The following is a 22846-nucleotide window of genomic DNA, read 5'->3' as shown; positions in this document are numbered from 1 at the left end:
TATGTAGCTAAAAACTAAATATCAGTTTATTGTACTCTGATGAAACAGCATTATGAATACTAACACTGAAAACTTCCTGGTACATTAAAACTATGTACAAGGCATGAACTTGAATCTGAAACCTTGCATCTAATGGGAAAATGCTCTGGCCAACTGAAATTATACAGCCTTGATACATGTTGCACCTTCACAGCATCAGTTCTCCCAGTACCTCTCTCCTACTTTCTTAATTTCACAGAAGCTCTCCTGCATGCTTTGCTGAACTAACATGCCTGGAAGAAAAATAATGTTGAGTAATGACATAACCACAGCCTAGGAGAACATTGCACACAGGAGGAAAGGTTTTGAGTCTGATTCTCAGTCTAGCACACAGCTTTAATCTGACAGGTGTCCACTGCAGACTGTTGTGAGTACTGTAAAACTGCACCTAGCTATATTGTGTTTTATTGTTCTTATGGTACAGTTTTACACATGCAAACATTCAACAATTACAAATACACCTTCTAACACTTTAGACAACAAGAATCGATGTGGAGTTGGTTTGCAAAATTCACACCTCTCCCACCTCAGTTGATTTACTTGGTAAGCACTGCCAAGCTTCTTCTCTGGATTCCCAGCTACATCGATCTCCAAAAACTTCTTCTCCAAAGAATACTGCTGGTTAACGGAATTTATTACCCTCTGTCTCTCTCTCTCTCTCTCTCTCTCTCTCTCTCTCTCTCTCTCTCTCTCTCTCTCTATCTCTATCTATCTATCTATCTATCTCTACTCATGAAATAAGTGGATACTTGCAGAATACTTTTGTTCAGTTTTGGTATATTTCAACTTCCAACAAAGAACAAATTCACCATTTCTCACATAAATATTCGAATGTTTGCAAGTCAACTGACTCGTCTTGCATTAGACTTGATTAAACATATTTACAATGGCATTGGTTTAACAACCAAATAATTTATCAAGATGCCTTGCTGCTCTCAAGACCAACACATGAATTACTTGAAAGTCTAACCTCATTTCTTCATTTGTCCTTAACAATCATCGCACTCACTAAAATCACAGAATAATACATAAACACCCTTGTTCAGCTCTACACATACACTGAAACTCTATGAATCATCCAGCAGGTACATGTCGCAGTGTCCACAATTTTCTCATGACTGTTTTTAGACCTGCACACACAAACATGCAATGCACAGTAGGTTGGATTTGTCTATCTCACACTTCTATTTAAAATATCATGTGTTTGAGATGGAGGAAGGCCAAATGGTTCTATAATTTACGCAGAAGTCATTCCCCCCTCCCCGATCGAACACAGGATATTTTATACACAGTCATTATGTACATTTATATGACATATAATAACAATTCATATTTCAATAGCATACCTTGTTCTTTTCATAACCGTGAAGACCCTTTTTCTTATTATTTAGTTATTCCTTATTTTTTTAAATTTTACTTTAATTATAAATATGTGAACATTTTGATCAATGATGGAGTTCATTTTCTTATATCTAGGAATCATGAGGATTAAACCCTTAGTTTCCAATCGTAAGCTCCAGGTGTTCATGACACTTGAGTACTTTACTCATTATTCTAATTCCTTGTACTATTTTTTTCCTTAGTACTTACTAGTATCATTGTTTATATTAGTTTGTAGTCTGGAGGAACTCTGGGCAACTGAGAGTGTTCTTTTCAACACTTGTAAATTCACCTAAAACATAATAATGTCAGTGATATATAGAATTCAAACTTATCAGAGTAATTCCTACTAAATATGTGACTTCTGTCACGATACTGTCCTTTTGCCCTAGCATCAGTACCTATACCTTACAATGGTGTTGACCCTATGAATTCACTTCCTCCTTCCGTTTTGGTAGGTACACCCATTTATAAAACACCCCTAGTCATCACGCCACAGGTCATCCTATTTCTATGTAGGTATGCCTGCTGCATATCCTTAGCAAATGCTGGACAGGCCACTCTTATCCTTTATGAGTAGGTTTCATGGTTCATTGCCCTAGTATACATCTTTATATACACTATAATTAAATATTTCGGAGTAAAATAAAAATCTATTTTACACTTCACTCTCACTTCTTAGTACCTCATTTAAAACCCTAGAGTCCTCCTCTCCTTTCATCTCATATAACCTTAGTAGATAGTATTTCTACACAGATTATTCAACTCATGGTAGATACTATGTCTACCTATTTTGTTCAAGCCCCATTATCCTGCTATTTATCAATTTATCTGAGTATTCGCTACACTAACTTTTCTTAAATAAGCATCACAATTTACTCCAATCTGGCTTGTTCTCCTTCATTTCTCATCCTTCTAGCTTATGTATACTCATTGTAAGACCATCATAGTTTTTCTATATTTATGTACATATGTGATATGGAATCTTCATTGTTCATATATATATGAATATAATAGAGGGAAACATTCCACGTGGGAAAAATATATCAAAAACACAGGTGATGTGACTTACCGAACGAAAGTGCTGGCAGGTCGATAGACACACAAACAAACACAAATATACACATGAAATTCAAGCTTTCGCAACAAACTGTTGCCTCATCAGGAAAGAGGGAAGGAGAGGGAAAGGCGAAAGGATGTGGGTTTTAAGGGAGAGGGTAAGGAGTCATTCCAATCCCGGGAGCGGAAAGACATACCCTAGGGAGAAAAAAGGGGTATACACTCGCACACACACACATATCCATCCGCACGTACACAGACACAAGCAGACATTTGTAAAGGCAAAGAGTTTGGGCAGAGATGTCAGCGAGGCGGAAGTACAGAGGCAAAGATGTTGTTGAAAGACAGGTGAGGTATGAGCGGCGGCAAATTGAAATTACCGGAGATTGAGGCCTGGCAGGTAACGAGAAGAGAGGATATACTGAAGGGCAAGTTCCCATCTCTGGAGTTCTGACAGGTTGGCGTTAGTGGGAAGTATCCAGATAACCCGGACGGTGTAACACTGTGCCAAGATGTGCTGGCCGTGCACCAAGGCATGTTTAGCCACAGGGTGATCCTCATTACCAACAAACACTGTCTGCCTGTGTCCATTCATGTGAATGGACGGTTTGTTGCTGGTCATTCCCACATAGAAAGCTTCACAGTGTAGGCAGGTCAGTTGGTAAATCACGTGGGTGCTTTCACACGTGGCTCTGCCTTTGATCGTGTATACCTTCCGGGTTACAGGACTGGAGTAGGTGGTGATGGGAGGGTGCATGGGACAGGTTTTACACCGGGGGCGGTTACAAGGGTAGGAGCCAGAGGGTAGGGAAGGTGGTTTGGAGATTTCATAGGGATGAACTAAGAGGTTACGAAGGTTAGGTGGACGGCGGAAAGACACTCTTGGTGGAGTGGGGAGGATTTCATGAAGGATGGATCTCATTTCAGGGCAGGATTTGAGGAAGTTGTATCCCTGCTGGAGAGCCACATTCAGAGTCTGATCCAGTCCCGGAAAGTATCCTGTCACAAGTGGGGCACTTTTGGGATTCTTCTGTGGGAGGTTCTGGGTTTGAGGAGATGCGGAATTGGCTCTGGTTATTTGCTTCTGTACCAGGTCGGGAGGGTAGTTGCGGGATGAGAAAGCTGTTTTCAGGTTGTTGGTGTAATGGTTCAGGGATTCCAGACTGAAGCAGATTCGTTTGCCACGAAGACCTAGTCTGTAGGGTAGGGACCGTTTGATGTGGAATGGGTGGCAGCTGTCATAATGGAGGTACTGTTGCTTGTTGGTGGGTTTGATATGGACAGACGTGTGAAGCTGGCCATTGGACAGGTGGAGGTCAACGTCAAGGAAAGTGGCATGGGATTTGGAGTAGGACCAGGTGAATCTGATGGAACCAAAGGAGTTGAGGTTGGAGAGGAAATTCTGGAGTTCTTCTTCACTGTGAGTCCAAATCATGAAGATGTCATCAATAAATCTGTACCAAACTTTGGGTTGGCAGGCCTGGGTAACCAAGAAGGCTTCCTCTAAGCGACCCATGAATAGGTTGGCGTACGAGGGGGCCATCCTGGAGCCCATGGCTGTTCCCTTTAATTGTTGGTATGTCTGGCCTTCGAATGTGAAGAAGTTGTGGGTCAGGATGAAGCTGGCTAAGGTAATGAGGAAAGAGGTTTTTGGTAGGGTGGCAGGTGATCGGCGTGAAAGGAAGTGCTCCATCGCAGCGAGGCCCTGGATGTGCGGAATATTTGTGTATAAGGAAGTGGCATCAATGGTTACAAGGACATTTGTGTCTGCTTGTGTCTGTGTATTTGCGGATGGATATGTGTGTGTGTGCGAGTGTATATCTGTCCTTTTTTCCCCTAAGGTAAGTCTTTCCGCTCCCGGGATTGGAATGACTCCTTACCCTCTCCCTTAAAACCCACATCCTTTCGTCTTTCCCTCTCCTTCCCTCTTTCCTGATGAGGCAACAGTTTGTTGCGAAAGCTTGAATTTCGTGTGTGTTTTTGTGTTTGTTTGTGTGTCTATCGACCTGCCAGCACTTTCGTTTGGTAAGTCACATCATCTGTGTTTTTAGATATATTTTTCCCACGTGGAATGTTTCTCTCTATTATATTCATATCAATAATTTGAACCCAACAATTATACTAGTATAATGTATTGTATATGACAAAGGTGTAGAAATTGGAGGAAGAAGAGTAGGGTGTTTGAGGTTTGCTGATGACATGGTCCTTCTAGCCACAGGGGAAAAAGAATTACAGGATTTGGTGGACACCATTGAAACTAATGGAAAAAAATATGGAATGAAAATTAACACAAATAAAACAAAAGTATTGGCACTAGGAGGAAATAAGGAAATAAAAATTATGCTGAATGGAGAAATACTAGAACAGGTGCAAAATTTTAAGTATCTTGGAAGCAGGATAGACACTGACTGGAAGTGCACCACAGAAATTAAAACAGGGATAGCAATGGCAAAAGAGGCGTTTTATAAGAAAAGGAGAATTTTCTGCAGCAGTCTGGACAGAGAACTCAGGAAGAGACTCATAAAATGTCTTGTGTGGAGTGTTCTTCTATATGGTGCTGAAACATGGACTATGAGGAAGAAAGACAGAGAAAGGCTGGAGGCTTTTGAGATCTGGATATGACGGAGGATGGAAAGAATAAGTTGGATGGTCAGAGTAAAAAATGAAGAGGTATTGAGAAGAGTGGGAGAGAAAAGACAGTTACTAGATGTAATAAAGAGAAGAAAAAGAAATTGGATTGGGCATATATTAAGAAAGAATGATGGATTGATTAAAACAGTTTTAGAAGGTTATGTAGAAGGGAAGGGAAAAGGAAGTGAGGAAGGAAAAGATTCCAGATACTGGATGACATGATGGGCGGTACAACATACAGCAGCCTTAAGAAGGAAGCAATGGATCGCAGAAAATGGAGAGACAAAGGACCTGCTAATATAGTAGATAACTGATGATGATAATGTATTGTTTAACTGTACAATATCTGCTGTTGTGTGATGATTAGTGAAGTTGCTACACCAACAGTAATTTCTCAGTAATTTCTGAATAATAAACAAAAGTTGTATTATCACAGAGGTGATAAATGCATCAGTTGTAATGTATCACAGATGTGCTCATAACAAGAATACAGCTGCAAATGAAAGAAAAAGTTTGGTCCTTCTCATTAAGCAGTGCAGAGAAGAAAAGTTCATTACTTTAAAATCTAGGTGACACAGTCATGAAAGAAGAGGTACAACATCATGGCTATAGAAAGACCTCAAAAGGAAACTTTACACATCTTTAGTAAAATGTACAGATTCCAAAATTGACTCAAGGATCAATTGTAATGATTTTTCTAGCATATGTTTGAAAACTTTCTAAGGTCAGTCACACTATTGTATAATTAATTATACTGATACTACAGCATACTAGATGTTAGAGTGATGTGACTGTGTCAAACAGCACACCACTAATGTTGCATTCTAACATTACACAGTTGTTTTCCTGGTTGTCTGCAGTAACTTACATTTTTTTCTACAGTTAGAGCAAGTCACCATTCATCACACCAAATATAAATTTGTCTACCTGCATCCTTCTACGGTCTCTCGATGATAATACTCTCCTATATACTACAGCACTACCAGCAAACAGTCGAAGATTGCTGCTCACCCTACCCACCCTGTCCATCAGAACATTAACTCTATAGGGAACAAGATGGTCCTGATGATACCCTTGTCTCTCTGATGAACACTTGTTTTTGAGAACAATCTATTGGGCTCTATCAATTAGGAAGTCATCAAGTCACATATCTGGGAACCTATTCCATTTGCTCATACCTTCATTAACTCTGTAGGTGTGGCAGCACCAAAATATCCATTTTAAGTCAGAGTAACAGAGCAGGTAGGAAATTCAATTGAAGGCTATATTTTAAATGAGAAAATTACAAACAACTACAGATACTGAAGAAATTTGTAATGAAATAACAAAATTTGTTTTACAAAATCTTCTGAAAATCATTTAGCTTTGTGTACCAGTTTGTTTATGTTCAGGCGTGGGGGTAGAATTCCTAGATGTGGAGATACAATACCTGTATAAACTACAGAACAATTCCTTAGTGGTGAACTTCAGATATGATACCACAAATAATTGAACTCTTATGTGAGCAGAATTTCTCAATTTTGACAATATGTCTGCCCCAACACATTTTTCCTGAAGAAAACAGTAAGGAATTGGACATGTTAAGGACCAAATGGAAGCAAAAAATAACCGAATACAGCTTATACTAAGATTAATGCCCAAAATCATTGTGTCTGTCCTTGTGCTTCATTTATGATCATGGCATAACATAAGGTCACTGAGAATTCTCCACATTCAAGGCAAAATGGTAAATTATGTAGTAATAATCAGTATTTGGACTACAAAAATTTGCTCACCTGCACCACTTCCTATTAAAATTTCTGCTTCTATAATATTATCCCCCCCATGAACCATGGACCTTGCCGTTGGTGGGGAGGCTTGCGTGCCTCAGCGATACAGATAGCCGTACCGTAGGTGCAACCACAACGGAGGGGTATCTGTTGAGAGGCCAGACAAACATGTGGTTCCTGAAGAGGGGCAGCAGCCTTTTCAATAGTTGCAAGGGCAACAGTCTGGATGATTGACTGATCTGGCCTTGTAACAATAACCAAAACGACCTTGCTGTGCTGATACTGCGAACGGCTGAAAGCAAGGGGAAACTACAGCCGTAATTTTTCCCAAGGGCATGCAGCTTTACTGTATGATTAAATGATTATGGCGTCCTCTTGGGTAAAATATTCCGGAGGTAAAATAGTCCCCCATTCGGATCTCCGGGCGGGGACTACTCAAGAGGATGTCGTTATCAGGAGAAAGAAAACTGGCGTTCTACGGATCGGAGCGTGGAATGTCAGATCCCTTAATCAGGCAGGAAGGTTAGAAAATTTAAAAAGGGAAATGGATAGGTTGAAGTTAGATATAGTGGGAATTAGTGAAGTTCGGTGGCAGGAGGAACAAGACTTCTGGTCAGGTGACTACAGGGTTATAAACACAAAATCAAATAGGGGTAATGCAGGAGTAGGTTTAATAATGAATAGGAAAATAGGAATGCTGGTAAGCTACTACAAACAGCATAGTGAACGCATTATTGTGGCCAAGATAGATATGAAGCCCACACCTACTACAGTAGTACAAGTTTATATGGCAACTGGCTCTGCAGATGACGAAGAAATTGAAGAAATGTATGATGAAATAAAAGAAATTATTCAGATTGTGAAGGGAGACGAAAATTTAATAGTCATGGGTGACTGGAATTCGAGTGTAGGAAAAGGGAGAGAAGGAGACATAGTAGGTGAATATGGATTGGGGCTAAGAAATGAAAGAGGAAGCTGCCTGGTAGAATTTTGCACAGAGCACAACATAATCATAACTAACACTTGGTTTAAGAATCATGAAAGAAGGTTGTATACATGGAAGAACCCTGGAGATACTAAAAGGTATCAGATAGATTATATAATGGTAAGACAGAGATTTAGGAACCAGGTTTTAAATTGTAAGACATTTCCAGGGGCAGATGTGGACTCTGACCACAATCTATTGGTTATGACCTGTAGATTAAAACTGAAGAAACTGCAAAAAGGTAGGAATTTAAGGAGATGGGACCTGGATAAACTGAAAGAACCAGAGGTTGTACAGAGTTTCAGGGAGAGCATAAGGGAACAATTGACAGGAATGGGGGGAAAGAAATACAGTAGAAGAAGAATGGGTAGCTTTGAGGGATGAAGTAGCGAAGGCAGCAGGGGATCAAGTTGGTAAAAAGACGAGGGCTAGTAGAAATCCTTGGGTAACAGAAGAAATATTGAATTTAATTGATGAAAGGAGAAAATATAAAAATGCAGTAAATGAAGCAGGCAAAAAGGAATACAAACGTCTAAAAAATGAGATCGACAGGAAGTGCAAAATGGCTAAGCAGGGATGGCTAGAGGACAAATGTAAGGATGTAGAGGCCTATCTCACTAGGGGTATGATAGATACTGCCTACAGGAAAATTAAAGACACCTTTGGAGATAAGAGAACGACTTGTATAAATATCAAGAGCTCAGATGGAAACCCAGTTCTAAGTAAAGAAGGGAAAGCAGAAAGGTGGAAGGAGTATATAGAGGGTCTATACAAGGACGATGTTCTTGAGGACAATATTATGGAAATGGAAGAGGATGTAGATGAAGATGAAATGGGAGATATGATACTGCGTGAAGAGTTTGACAGAGCGCTGAAAGACCTGAGTCGAAACAAGGCCCCCGGAGTAGACAACATTCCATTGGAACTACTGACGGCCTTGGGAGAGCCAGTCCTGACAAAACTCTACCATCTGGTGAGCAGGATGTATGAAACAGGCGAAATACCCTCAGACTTCAAGAAGAATATAATAATTCCAATCCCAAAGAAAGCAGGTGTAGACAGATGTGAAAATTACCGAACTATCAGTTTAATAAGTCACAGCTGCAAAATACTAACACGAATTCTTTACAAACGAATGGAAAAACTAGTAGAAGCCAACCTCGGGGAAGATCAGTTTGGATTCCGTAGAAACACTGGAACACGTGAGCCAATACTGACCTTACGACTTATCTTAGAAGAAAGATTAAGGAAAGGCAAACCTACATTTCTAGCATTTGTAGACTTAGAGAAAGCTTTTGACAATGTTGACTGGAATACTCTCTTTCAAATTCCAAAGGTGGCAGGGGTAAAATACAGGGAGCGAAAGGCTATTTACAATTTGTACAGAAACCAGATGGCAGAGTCGAGGGACATGAAAGGGAAGCAGTGGTTGGGAAGGGAGTAAGACAGGGTTGTAGCCTCTCCCCGATGTTGTTCAATCTGTATATTGAGCAAGCAGTAAAGGAAACAAAAGAAAAATTCGGAGTAGGTATTAAAATTCATGGAGAAGAAGTAAAAACTTTGAGGTTCACCGATGACATTGTAATTCTCTCAGAGACAGCAAAGGACTTGGAAGAGCAGTTGAAAGGAATGGACAGTGTCTTGAAAGGAGGATATAAGATGAACATCAACAAAAGCAAAACAAGGATAATGGAATGTAGTCTAATTATGTCTGGTGATGCTGAGGGAATTAGATTAGGAAATGAGGCACTTAAAGTAGTAAAGGAGTTTTGCTATTTGGGGAGCAAAATAACTGATGATGGTCGAAGTAGAGAGGATATAAAATGTAGGCTGGCAATGGCAAGGAAAGCGTTTCTGAAGAAGAGAAATTTGTTAACATCCAGTATTGATTTAAGTGTCAGGAAGTCATTTCTGAAAGTATTCGTATGGAGTGTAGCCATGTATGGAAGTGAAACATGGACGATAAGTAGTTTGGACAAGAAGAGAATAGAAGCTTTCGAAGTGTGGTGCTACAGAAGAATGCTAAAGATTAGATGGGTAGATCACATAACTAATGAGGAAGTATTGAATAGGATTGGGGAGAAGACGAGTTAGTGGCACAACTTGACCAGAAGAAGGGATCGGTTAACGGTAGGACATGTTCTGAGGCATCAAGGGATAACCAATTTAGTATTGGAGGGCAGCGTGGAGGGTAAAAATCGTAGAGGGAGACCAAGACATGAATACACTAAGCAGATTCAGAAGGATGTAGGTTGCAGTAGGTACTGGGAGATGAAAAAGCTTGCACAGGATAAAGTAGCATGGAGAGCTGCATCAAACCAGTCTCAGGACTGAAGACCACAACAACAACATAATATTATGTTGGAGAGAAGTAATTTTAAGCCACTGTGAGTGAAGGGTTCTGAGGAGTCAGATGATGCATGATGCTCTCAATCAGTCATATCACATCTTGTTTTCAAAAGTAGTTTCCAAAGAGCGAGTTAAAGCCTGATGTTCTCAAGCTGCAAGAAAAGTCACTTCATGATCTTCATTGGGTTCTTGAGATTACATAGTACCACAGACTGATTAAGTTGGAAGTTGAACAGTTATTTAACTAATGTGGTGCACGTTTGTAGACAGAAACAGTTATGAAAATCTCTTACTGAAAAGAGGAACTATTTAAGAAATTTGAAAGTTTCATGAAAACAATAATAACAGCATGATAGAATATGCTGACTTTAAGAAAACTATTTGTAAATGTCTCCAGGAGAAAGTGTGGAGATAATATGAAAATTTGGTATGAGAGATAATTGGAAAGAACAACACACACACACACACACACACACACACACACACACACACACTAAAAACCATATTGTCCTGCTGAGTACTTTGTACAGGTGTTGACTTGGTTGAGATGCCAGATCAAGTGGACCAATTATGTAGGTGAGAGGAGAAATGAGATTGGGAGGAAGAATAAGGGGTGATAGGTTAGGTGACTGAGGTGAAGAAGGGAGAGGTAGCTAGAGAAGAGGATAGTAAAAGGATGAGATCTACCTATGTTTCATTCATTTGACATATAAGATGAGACCCAATCAATAGATTCTCCAATTCACACCATCCATCGCTACATTTATACTTACCTCAATTTGTTTTGGCCCTTTATTTACTATGTCTAAGGTTACTTGAAATTACAGAAAATTCATGTAATATTTGTTCATCATCATTCTGCACAAAACAAAAACAAATTACTCAACTTCAACATGCTGCTGTCAAGCATTGCCCCCATACTATTTGTTGGAATCAAATCATCTTAATCTGTTGCTCCCATCACCTATTAGTAACTGGTCTAACATTGAAAGATCTGTAGCGTTACCCACAGCTGCCCACCTTGAGATGAGGTGGCTTCTTTTATTATGGTGGCTTCTGATGATGTCATGGCATCAGCCAAACACTATGTCACAATAATAAAGTATTTAATGAATCAAATGGACATTTGTATAATTTTCAATGACACTGAAGGCCAATTTTCAATATGATTCACTGGATCAAAACAGAATTCAAGGACCCTCATAGGTTGATGTTTCTGTTTGAATGCAACTTGTGGTTATAATATATTGATTGAACCAGACTGACACATTGATAGGAGAGTTAAAACACATAAAAATGTAATTCACTACAAAAATGTCAAAATCAACAGATACATTTTAATCATTGGTTACAAACCTGTACTTGGACTCTTCCAGGTAAGGTATTTCATAAATTATCAATGCATTTACATCAAAAACCTTGTCTTGTATTCCATAAACTACTAATGCTTTTATGTAAGTGTTTTAATTAAAAACATAAAAACATTGCCTTTTTGATGAAACAGTTTCCTTTTACCAAGGTATTTCAGTGTTGTACATCGACATGATGCTTCAGTTGATTCAGAATGCTTTTCAAAGGAAATGTGGGAAAGTAGGTTGAGCAGTGCTCTGTTATCAGTCTGGGAAAGTTACCACCAAGAAAAAGTATGTCACTGTATGTAAGAGGCAGTTCTGACTTCCAGTAACTGTGAGTAATGGAGGGGTAATTTCTGAAACTAAGTAAAAATTGAATCATGAACCAAGTAAAAAGTAGCAAAATTATTGTTAAGAAAAGAGTGGATAATTTCAAGCTATTTTATGTAGTGCCCAAAAGTGCCATGTTAAGTTACATCAGAATCAATGTTTATTATGTAAAAACTCAGTTTATAATGAACAACAGGCTTTCCATTCTGAAGCAACAGGTGAGGTATAAACTGTATGCTCAGAAGCATACTTTGATTTATAAGTAGAGCAGACACTGCAGTAGATTTATATCACAGTGGCACTGAGAAGATTGCACTGGCATAGGCATGGGGAGTTCCATGTGACACACAATGAAGTGGAACAGTGAACTGGGAGTAGAAGAAGATTCTGAGAGGAGAGTGTAAGTGTAGACTGAATGATTTGGAGGGTTTGTGTTTGGAGGGGGAGGGGGGGCGGGGGTTTGAGACAGGGGTTAGCTGAGATTAAGTCCAGGAGGAATGGATGATTAAAGAATATATTATAAGGACAATCCTCGCCTACATAATGTAGCAAAAGAAAAAATCTCTACATTTGTTCACAGCTTTGCATTGACCACTCATTAGGGTGACAAGTTAGTTGGTTGGCAGTTACATGCACACAAAATATTGCTCAAAAGTTACAGCAGAGCAGGTGTTTGACATGAATGGTTTCATGTGTTGCTTCACATGTACATATGACAGAGTAGGATGTGTTTTTGACAATGTCAGCATAGAATGTGCTTGATGTGTGCAAAGTAGAGGATCTTGCAGCTGAGATTTCTACAGGGACATAACCTGTGTAAGCAAAGTGTTGGTAGTAGTGGCATGAAGACTGGCCAGGACATTTCATGTATTGTGTTATTGGCAGAATACCAGCTAGGGGGAGGTGGAAAAGATTGTGGGTAGGTTGATGGCAGGTAGCATGCGACATAACTAGAAAAGAGATAAAATGGTATAACATTCCAAACTTTCCTTAAATATTAATATAGCTAAAGAAATAAATGTGAAACACAGATAGCTGGTAATTAAAATAATGAGAATCTGAAAGTAATCCCATGTGAGACTGTAGCAATCCTGTGCCTGTAATTCTGATTTAATGTGTGCATTTGAATTGGATGTGCTTCAACATAATTTTGAAGTGGTGTGCAGTTTCAGTATATTGCAGCAAAAGAATGAAACTGTAGTTTTTTAATTACTTACGTGATATCTCCAGTTGCTGAAGGTAATAATCAGTTGAACCTGCTTGCTACAATACAGTAGCCTTAAGTTGCATTATTTGGCACTTCTGGTATTACAAATAAACAAATGCTTCCATTAAATATGTTCACATGCTCCATTCAAAAATTTTAACCCATTTTGGATTGAATTTTCACAAAAAAAAGAAAACTTACACCACATGTGCCATCTGGATTCTTCCCCCAGACACCAGTGTCTTAGAACTCTGCAGGAGGGAACTGGCATTAAAACATGCCCTTGGTTTTTGTCACCCACCTGCCCTTAAGTTATGTTAATTTCTTCAGTCTCAGCATTTCTTTTCCTTCTCTAACATATTACCCTATCTTCCATGTAAGCTCTCAGGTTTGCAAATCTTTTCCAGTGCAGTCCCCAACAGTCAGTCTTTCCTTCTTGTCCCATCAAATAAATCTCCCCAGACCTGGAAGTCTGGGTGATTTTTCTGAACTCTCTCCATTCCCTACAACTCACCATTCTTTTCCTTCACCCCTCTTCCTTCCGCTTCAGCCTTCTGCCAGGCAAAGAAGCCACCTGCTCCAAAAGCTTGCAAATATCAATACCTTTATGTATGTATTCTCCTGCATCTGCTTGGTGAGTACATTTTTTTAATCTATTCAATTAAGAGTCGTGTTAGGTAGCTTATGCAATTTTCATTATGAATCTTCTTCTGAGTGTGGATGAATACTAGTCTTGGGATCACTATTGCCCCTGTTGTATATAAATGATGTTCTATCATAAAGTGAAAAATTAAAGATTTTGCTTTTTTCATAGAGATGAAACAGCAAAGGCAATATCAAATGAAATGTTAAAATTGTTAAATGATTCTGGACAAATGACCTTCACTTAATGGATAAAAAACACAGTTCATTCAATGCTCTAAAAGACAAGCTGTTCATCACTAAGAACAATAGAAAAAAACTAAAGGAAGAATGTAAATCTCAAATTTCAAATTCCTAAGTGTGCGTTAGGCAAAGCTGGAACTCAAAATAACAAATGCTTGTGATTAGAAACATTTTCTCTACGTGTAATTGCTAATTTTGGAGATGAAAGCCTCTAAGAGTTTAATTATTTACCATGTTTCCATTTGATAATATAATATGGAATAAATTTTGGAGAAATTTAGCATAGTAACACAAGAAAGTCATTGCACAGAAACATACTGTAAGATAATAGCCCTGCTCTATCCTCATGTACACACCTGTTTAAAATGACTAAAAAGGAACAGCCACGATTTCAAATAGTAGTAGCCTTTATAAATATAACATTAAACACACAACATCCTCCACTGACTGCACCTTAGCCTAAATCTTCCATGGAAATGAGTAAAGCATGTAATCACAAAAATATTTGACCAGCTCCAGTAATAAAACACTCATTACTGCACCTCCACTACCACCACCGTACAATTGATAGTAAGAGGCTCCTGGCAAGCAAATGCTTCTTATATAGATATCTACTGGCTCTAGGCCACAGTCTTGTGTATGTTCTCCAAACTGTAAACTACTTATGCTGTCATGCTATAGCTAGATGAGTAGTTGGTTTCTTATCACTATGTCTTTTATTGTGACCAGAGCTAGAACATCTCCCTGGTGAATTCAAGGAAAGAAAACAGTTCTAAAATAAATTGAAATCATTTACACTTGCCAACTCCATACATGAATTTCTTAACAGATAATATCTATGTGTGCTCAGTATATATTTACTAAATTTTATGTGGATTAAGGTTGAAGTAGAACTTGAATAATGTAACTGACTAAACTGTTGCTGCGTTTTCTCAGTTAAAAAGTATTGTATTTCTAATAACTTTTCCACACAATACTAAGTTGTTACAAATGGGGTCCAGATAATGTGTAAATAAATGCCTTTTTATGCTTTATGTGTATGGGATATTTGTTTCCTGAATGTAATATTTTTTATGCTGCTCTCTCTCTCTTTCTCTCTCTCTCTCTCTCTCTCTCTCTCTCTCTCTCTCTCTGTGTGTGTGTGTGTGTGTGTGTGTGTGTGTGTGTGTGTGTGTGAGAGAGAGAGAGAGAGAAAGAGAGAGAGAGAGAGAGAGCATGCATGCATGTGTGTGTGTTTCTCCAGTTACATTGTAAGTATTCCTATCTATATTCCTTTTGTACATTTTTTGTGAAGATATGTGACAGATGTTGCTAATATTTCTTAAAAACTGGCTGTTACAGACATAAGAACATAAACTAGAAAGCAGGCATCAACCCATTTTGTCCTTTGAACACCACAATATCGAAACAGGCATTGTTATTATGCTGGAGATATATCTTCCACCTCACTACCATTTTGTGATTAAATGTGTCATGGACACTCATAAGGTTACAGCACTCTAATGTTTGAATTTGTACAGTTAGGAGCTGGTCAGTTATGACCATCTTCAGATTAGTCTGTGTTAATAAAATGGGAATAAGAAAGTGAAATTATTAGCCAAGAATGACAGCTTCAAAAATATAAAATCTTGTTAAGAATTCTGAACCACTTCGCCCAGCACATGTCCAACTGCCATATCCACCACATATCATTGGCATCAAACAACTGTGACAGAAAGAGAATTCTGTAGCACAGAAAGTACAATGTTATTATAAATGATTGAAGTGACTTCATAGATTTGCTGTAACTATGTTAACATAGTGTCACAGGGCTTTGGAAACAAATAGAAAAACTCAAAAAGGTCTTTTTGACATATTAAAAGTGCTCCATATGTGCCCCTTCTTCCCCTACTAATTCTGCAGATATCAAGTCTGTAATCAAGTTCTTCCCATGTTCAGTGCATGTTCCTATCAATCTGTTCAAACATAATGTTGACAGAATTTTGCAGTTCTATTGGATTTGTTGGTAGAGGATGCATGAAGACTGAATCTTTCCACACAAAAAAATCGCATGGAGTTAGGTCAAGAGAAAGTGGAGGCTGTGACATGAATTGCTAATCATCAACCCCATCACAACTGATCTATCTGTTTCAATTTACTATTTTAGAATTCACAAAAAAAAAGATGGAAGTTGGTGGAACACCATACTGTTGGTAGAGTAAGTGCACATTGTTGCTCTTCATTTGTAACATGAGCCAATTTTCCAACATATCCAAATACAATGACCTGTAATGGTCTTTTCTCAGAAGAAAAGAGATGATAAACTTACAACACTGAGGCTGCACAGAAAACAGTAACTTCAGGTGAATCTCAAATGTGCTGCATTATAGTGTGCTCCCAAATTCACACAATGTGCCTGCTTGCTGTACCATTCACAAAAAATGTTGCTTCATTATTAAAGATGATTTCCTCACAAAACCTATCCTCTTTCCAAAGCTGCAACTGTGCCAAAAATTCATAGCATCTGACTTTGCTATCAGGAGTCAGGAACACTCTACTTTCTATTTTTGTTGACTTCTGAGGCTCTGTGCAAAATTCACCCACACACAGTCAATTGTTGCTTCACTAACTGCAGGTCAACCCTTTGATTCCCCCCCTGCAGAAGAATTCTGATGCTTTTAACTGCACATACCATCACTGAATGGAGTTGGCAGCTGATGGGTCTTTGTTTAACATAGTTCATAAGTGTCATTGCACTGTTACACAGACTGATGTGAATGCATTTCCAGCACAATATATGCTTTCTTGGTGCCTGTCACCACCTTGCCTACTGCATTTTTGTGGCAGGAATATGAAGTTTGACTTTTTGAGTTTTTCTTTATGAGTTTTGAGTTTTGTGACAATCTGTCAATTACAGTAAATTTATGAAACCACTTCAATCATGTATATTAACCTTATAGTTGCTGTTATGAGGTGACTTGTTCACATGCAAACTCTAAAGAGCCAAATAGATTTAGGAAAACTATGACGAAACTGAATACAACACAAATTAGCAACAATTTATGGTAATTTATTAAGAGAAAATATACATTATGTATCTTGAGTGTGAATATGATGCATGACAATGTTGAATATTGGTTCAGTCCTGAATCCAGTGAATGATGACTCATTTAACTAGTAGAATGTCCAGTTGGGCTCTTCTGGGCAGCAGATAACATCTTGAGACACAGTGTTGACACTCCTGAGTTTACTCCCCATACATGTGACATCTGAGTGAAGCCATCTGTCTGCTTCTATCTCCATTTAGTAGACCTGTGTTCACATGGAAATTATTTGCTTGATATAGATGGCAGCATAACATAGTCCGTATCTGTTGGCCAACACAGCATCAATGTAACTTATTAACCCAGTCCAGGAGCATTCAAGGATCACATTAAAATTCTCTAAATCTTAGCTGCTGCAACACACCTGAAACAGTTAAGTTTCAGGAAAAAATTGTAACTGTAAAAGCATGGATGGGGAAGGGGAAATACATATCATTTCATTCAAACCACAATGAGCTTCCCATACATCACTATTATTTTAGTTTTGCTAAGTACACGACACTCAGCAAGCTGCCATCTATGTTTTTCCATCATCTACTGCTTTTGCAACTCTCAGGATTCTAACGTTTCTCCTTAAGCGAGGTAGTGTATATTCAAAAGACTGTTGTAAAATCATATGGTGTTGAAAACTATAGAAGGTTTGACTTGTTACTGAGTAGTTATTGGTATAGTATGACAATGAATGTCATCTTGTTAGTACACAGAATCTGTGTAGATTGTATTAAATATCTTTACAGAACTGACTGGGCTTCAGCAAAAACCCTGCTTGGAGACACTAACTTCCTGAAGAGGCTTCAAGACTATGAAAAGGACAATATAACAGACAACATGTTGAAGAAACTGAAACAGTATGTGGATCATCCAGACTTCACCCCTGAGACTGTCGCAGGTGTATCAAAAGTGTGTAAATCGATATGCATGTGGGTACGAGCAATTGATTGTTATGCCAAAGCATATCGTGTTGTACAGCCAAAGAAAGCAAAGTTAGTACACTTCCTTGTACTCGCACTTTTGTTTTCAATAATGCTTGCATAAGATCATTTTCTCATTGCTTTAAAACCGTGTTTGTCACAGATAATCTTCATTTGATTATTTATGATGTTTTCTTTATGTCACCAGGGAGGAGGTGACATTTCAGATTATGGTTACCAATTACTTTGACTTGTTACCTGGTATAAGAGAGGAGCCTGAACCATGTTTAGAGCAAAGTCAGAATGCAGCAGATTCACAGAAACAAGTTTAAGGCTAGATTGTTTGAAAAGTCCAGTAGAAAGAAAAGCAGTCATAGGATAGGTGTAAGCTAAGTGCTAGAACAAAAGCCGGGTATAGATGATATAGATGTTCTGCACCTCTCTGAATATTATGTAACCCCATGGATGGAGCAGTTAAATATCAGGAATTATAAAGTAACATAATTTTCAAGTATAGTTAACATGGAAAAAGGATGAGTTGGAACGTGAGTAAGAGATGGACAGAAAGTCAGAAATATTGAAACAAACAGTTTTTGTGTAGATAAGAACCTAAGAAACATGTGCTTGTGAGTTGTTATTGCAGAATGCTTCTCTGGTGATTGTAACAACCTACAAGATTCCTTCTAGGAAACTTTCAGCTATTTATGAAAAATTTAGATGCATTATTGAGGTACCAGGCAGGCAAGAAGAAACAGTTAGCAGTTTATGGTGATTTTAATGTGGATTTCTTGAAAGATATAGGCAGGAAAAAATGAACTGGTATCATTATTTGGGTGTTACAATATAACTTCAGTATTTAATTTTGCAACTAATGAGCATCAAGATAGCAGGACCACGATTGATAACATATTTATAGACAGTGCTCAGGCTGAAACAATTAATCTGTGTCCAGTTGTTAATAAACTACCTGTTCATGATGCACAATTAATGGAGATAAACAGTATAGCTCCATACAGCCCTGAGGCAGGTTCTTGCAAAGCAGCCCTCATCAATGAAAACAGAATGCATAATTTTAAGAGTAGATTAAAAGACATATAGAAAGAGAAGTTAATGTCAAATTCAATTATTTCCATAGTGAATTTGTGTCAGAACAAGTATTTGAAAGTAGTTTTCCCAAAAGGTTATCCAGAAAATTCATTTAAGAAAAGTAAACCATGTATCACCAAGGGAATTAAAATCTCATATAAGAGGGAGAGGGGAGATAAGTCTAGACCTGTAAGAGGCAGAGGGGAAATAAGTCTAGATCTGAAATTTCTCACATACTACAAAAAACTGTAGTATTTTAAGGAATGTCAGTAAAATGTCCAGAAGTATTCAAATCCTGATAGAAATAAGTAATGTAGAAAATAAGATTAAAACTAAATGATATATTGTGAAATGGGAGACAGGATAGCTAGTCTGTACAGGACACCATAACAATTAAAGTAAATGGCATTGTTGTATCTGAGAACCCGCAAGCTGCAAGTACTTTTAACAACCACTTTTTAAATGTAGCAATAAAAATAGGACTAAGTGGTTCAGTTGAACATCCAAGAGAATATATTAAAAATGTCTTTCTACAAATATTTAAACAACTAGAAGCACCACTAATGTCTTTCATTGAGTTTAACAGAATTGTATATAATAAAAAAACTTTTCTAATATTCTGTAAGACCCATGGTCTTCAGGTTTGTGGAATGTTTCAAGATATAGATTAATCAGTCAAGGAAATTAATAAATTATGAGACAGAATGGCTGGTCAGTGAGTACCTAGCCTTTGGAAGTAATAGGTCTTTTTTTGGGGGTGCGAAAGGAGTATATTAGTAAAAGTTAAAAAAGAAGGACTTGTGGTTCTGACCACAAGATGAGAGAGACCCACCTGCAGTGAGAATAATGGTAGGAAAAGATGAAGGGGAGGATTCAGACAGAGTATGACCTACATCCTATGACACTTCTCATCTTGTCAACCCTCGTCCTCACATCAGGTTGATCCCTCTCTCTCTCATCATGGGGCCTGAGTAACCTCTCCTTCCTTTTTCACCTTCCCCAACATATTTTGTTTTCAACCTTCCCCAACATATCCATCTCTCCTCACCAAATGAAGAATTATTATTTCCAAAAGCTAGGTATGGGGCCTTTTTACTTTTTGTATGAGTTTATGTGGACTGTAGAAGCTTAAAGAAGAAGAGAGTCTAAGCATTTGAGACATGGTGCTATAGAAAGGTGCTGAAAATAAGGTGGAGTGATGATACAGGAAGTGAGAAGTTTCTCCATATAAACAAAGAAAAAAGTAATACATTTAAAAAAAGGACAAGAAAGAGGGGCAAGGTGATAGGAAATGTGTTAAGGCATCAGGGAATAGCTGTCACGGTTCTAGATGGAAGTGTAGAGTTTTAGAACTACTCTCTTAAGACAAAGAGAAAGAGCTTTACAAATTGAGCCAATCAATAATGTGTTAGTCTGTCTGTGGCCCTTATGCAAGCAGGTATTCGCCTTGGCATTGATTGACAGAGTTGAGTGGATGTTCTCCTGAGGGATATTGTGCCAAATTCTGTCTAGTTGGTGCATTAGATGATCAAAATCAAAAGATGGTTAGAAGACCCTTCCCATAATGCTCTACATGTTCTCAGTTGGGAGAGATCCAGCAACCTTGTTGGCCAAAGTAGATTTGGCAGGCATCAAGACAAGCAGTAGAAACTTTCACCATGTGCGAGCGGTCATTATCATACTGAAATGAAAGCTCAAGATGGCTTGCCATGAAAGGCAACAAAATGAGTTATACAATATTGCCAACATCCTGCTATGCTGTAAGGGTACAGCAGATGACAACCAAAGCAGTCCTGCTATGAAAAGTAATGGGATCTCAGACCATCACTCCTGGTTGTCAAGCTGTATCATGGATGACAGTCAGGTTGGTATCTCACTATTGTCCAGAGCATCTCCAGACATAACTTCAGCCTGGAGTCTCATTAGAATTGCCTTCAGTGTTGAGTCCTGCTTTGAGCAGAGCCCTGACACCAGCAAAAACGTGTCTGGAGGTGTCCCCCACAGTTGTAAGACACCGACCTGACTGTGTCTGACATATGGCCTGATAGCCAGAAGTGATAGTCTGCAGTGACATTTCATTTCATTACAGGACCACTTTGGTTGTCACCTGCAGCACTCTTACAGAATAGCTTTTCATTGATGATATTCTACACCCTGTTTTGTTGCCCTTCATGCCAAGTCATCCTGGGTTTACATTTTGTGAAGGTAATGCCTGCCTGTACATGGCGAGGTCTCTACTGCTTGTGTTCATGCTTGCCAAACCTACCTTGGCCAGAAAGGTTGGTGAGTCTCTTCCAAATTGAGAATGTTTGGAGCATTATGGGAAGGACCCTCTAACCAGATAAGGATTCTGATAATCTAACACACCAAAGCCAAATAATTGCTTGCATAAGAACCAGAGGTGGAACAACGTGTTACTAACTTGCTCAGTTTGTGAAGCTCTTTCTCTTGCATAAATAATCCAGTATTTCTGAAATTACAATCATTTGTTTGTCTTTACATGTACATATACATAGACATCACATCTACTGATTTCCATCCCATTTGGATAACAGGGTTGCCACAGGTTCTGGAAATCAGGGAATTTCAAACTTGTCAGGGGAATCAGGGAAATTTGGAAAAAAAAAAAAAACACTGGAAAAATCTTATTTTTGTCTCAGTGGATGAAATGTTTTTTTTTTACTCAGGTACCATGCTTCATTGTTGGCTGGGTGCAGCTGAGTATGTGCACTGCATCTTTGCTGCCTCATTAATACTGCTTCTCCCCATCCTACCACTCTCTTCAGCTTGCAGTCAGTGCTGGCACCACTTCTTTCCACTAGCCTAGAGCAGTTGCCGACGAGAGGCAGGGAGGCATGAGGAGTGGTTTGTTTGGATCTGATTCTCAGATACCATAGATACAGCAGCCAGAGGCAGTGGTCATGTGTGCATAAGTTGTGTCTGAGTGATTGTTTTCTGACAAAAGCTATGGCTGCATATTTAGTTGTGAGAGTGTGATTGTCTTTTCTGCATGCCGGTCTGTGGTTCAGCAGTCATCTTCATGATGAGTTGCTACCTATCCTCATTATTATTGAATCTCAGAGTATTTGATAAAATTATCTTTTGCATGGATTGCTCACCATGCTCTCATTTCATCACCATGTCTGTGGCGCCTGAATAGCCAGCCACACGAGTGGATTTCTGTGACAGGCCAAAACCTCATGGATATCCATAATTAATTGGGCCTACTGATCTGAAGACATTTGGTTCCCTCTAATGTGCAGGCACTGCCTGTTGGATCCAATCTCACTGATCTGCCTGCGGGCCAAGTCTGTTTGTGTGTGGTGTAATGCAGCAGCTTTTTATGGTTTATGCATGGACCCAGTTCTGTGGTGCTGCTCAGCAGGCTAGATGACACGAGTGATGGATTTCAGGAATTGTAACTGTCACTGCATTGTATGGTGTGGTGTTTTGTAGACATTTTATATGTTAGAAAGTATGGACAATAAGAAGAACAAAATTGTGTCAGTTTCTGGTGGATTTTACACTATGTACTCATATATTTCTCGAAATAAAAATCTCAAAATGCCTGTAAAATAATGGGTAGGTAATAATCAACAATAACAAACATAGTAGAACCAACATTTTATTGGCAGTCACCTAGGCTATAGTGTTGGTTTACACAATTCTTCCCCGCCTTTCGTACTTCTTTCAAGAGGCCTACTTTTTTCTGAGGTTATTTCTGAAATCAGTAAAGGTATTTTAAATCTGTTGGTTGGTTGGTTTGGGGAATAAAGGGAC

At 38.6% G+C, this 22846-nt stretch overlaps 1 protein-coding gene across 1 annotated transcript in view; it reads left to right on the top strand.

Annotated features, from left to right (window-relative positions):
* LOC124613475 (dynein axonemal heavy chain 6-like) overlaps positions 1 to 22846 on the top strand; it is a 984594-nt gene that overhangs the window by 602751 nt on the left and 358997 nt on the right. The window contains exon 104 of the mRNA XM_047142181.1: positions 17807 to 18052. Within this exon, the coding sequence (XP_046998137.1) occupies positions 17807 to 18052 (246 nt within the window). The remainder of the gene's footprint in view (positions 1 to 17806; positions 18053 to 22846) is intronic.

Source organism: Schistocerca americana, chromosome 4, assembly GCF_021461395.2.
Source record: "Schistocerca americana isolate TAMUIC-IGC-003095 chromosome 4, iqSchAmer2.1, whole genome shotgun sequence".
NCBI lineage: Eukaryota > Metazoa > Arthropoda > Insecta > Orthoptera > Acrididae > Schistocerca > Schistocerca americana.
Note: the sequence above shows the minus strand (reverse complement) of the source record. Positions and strands in the feature narration are given on the sequence as shown.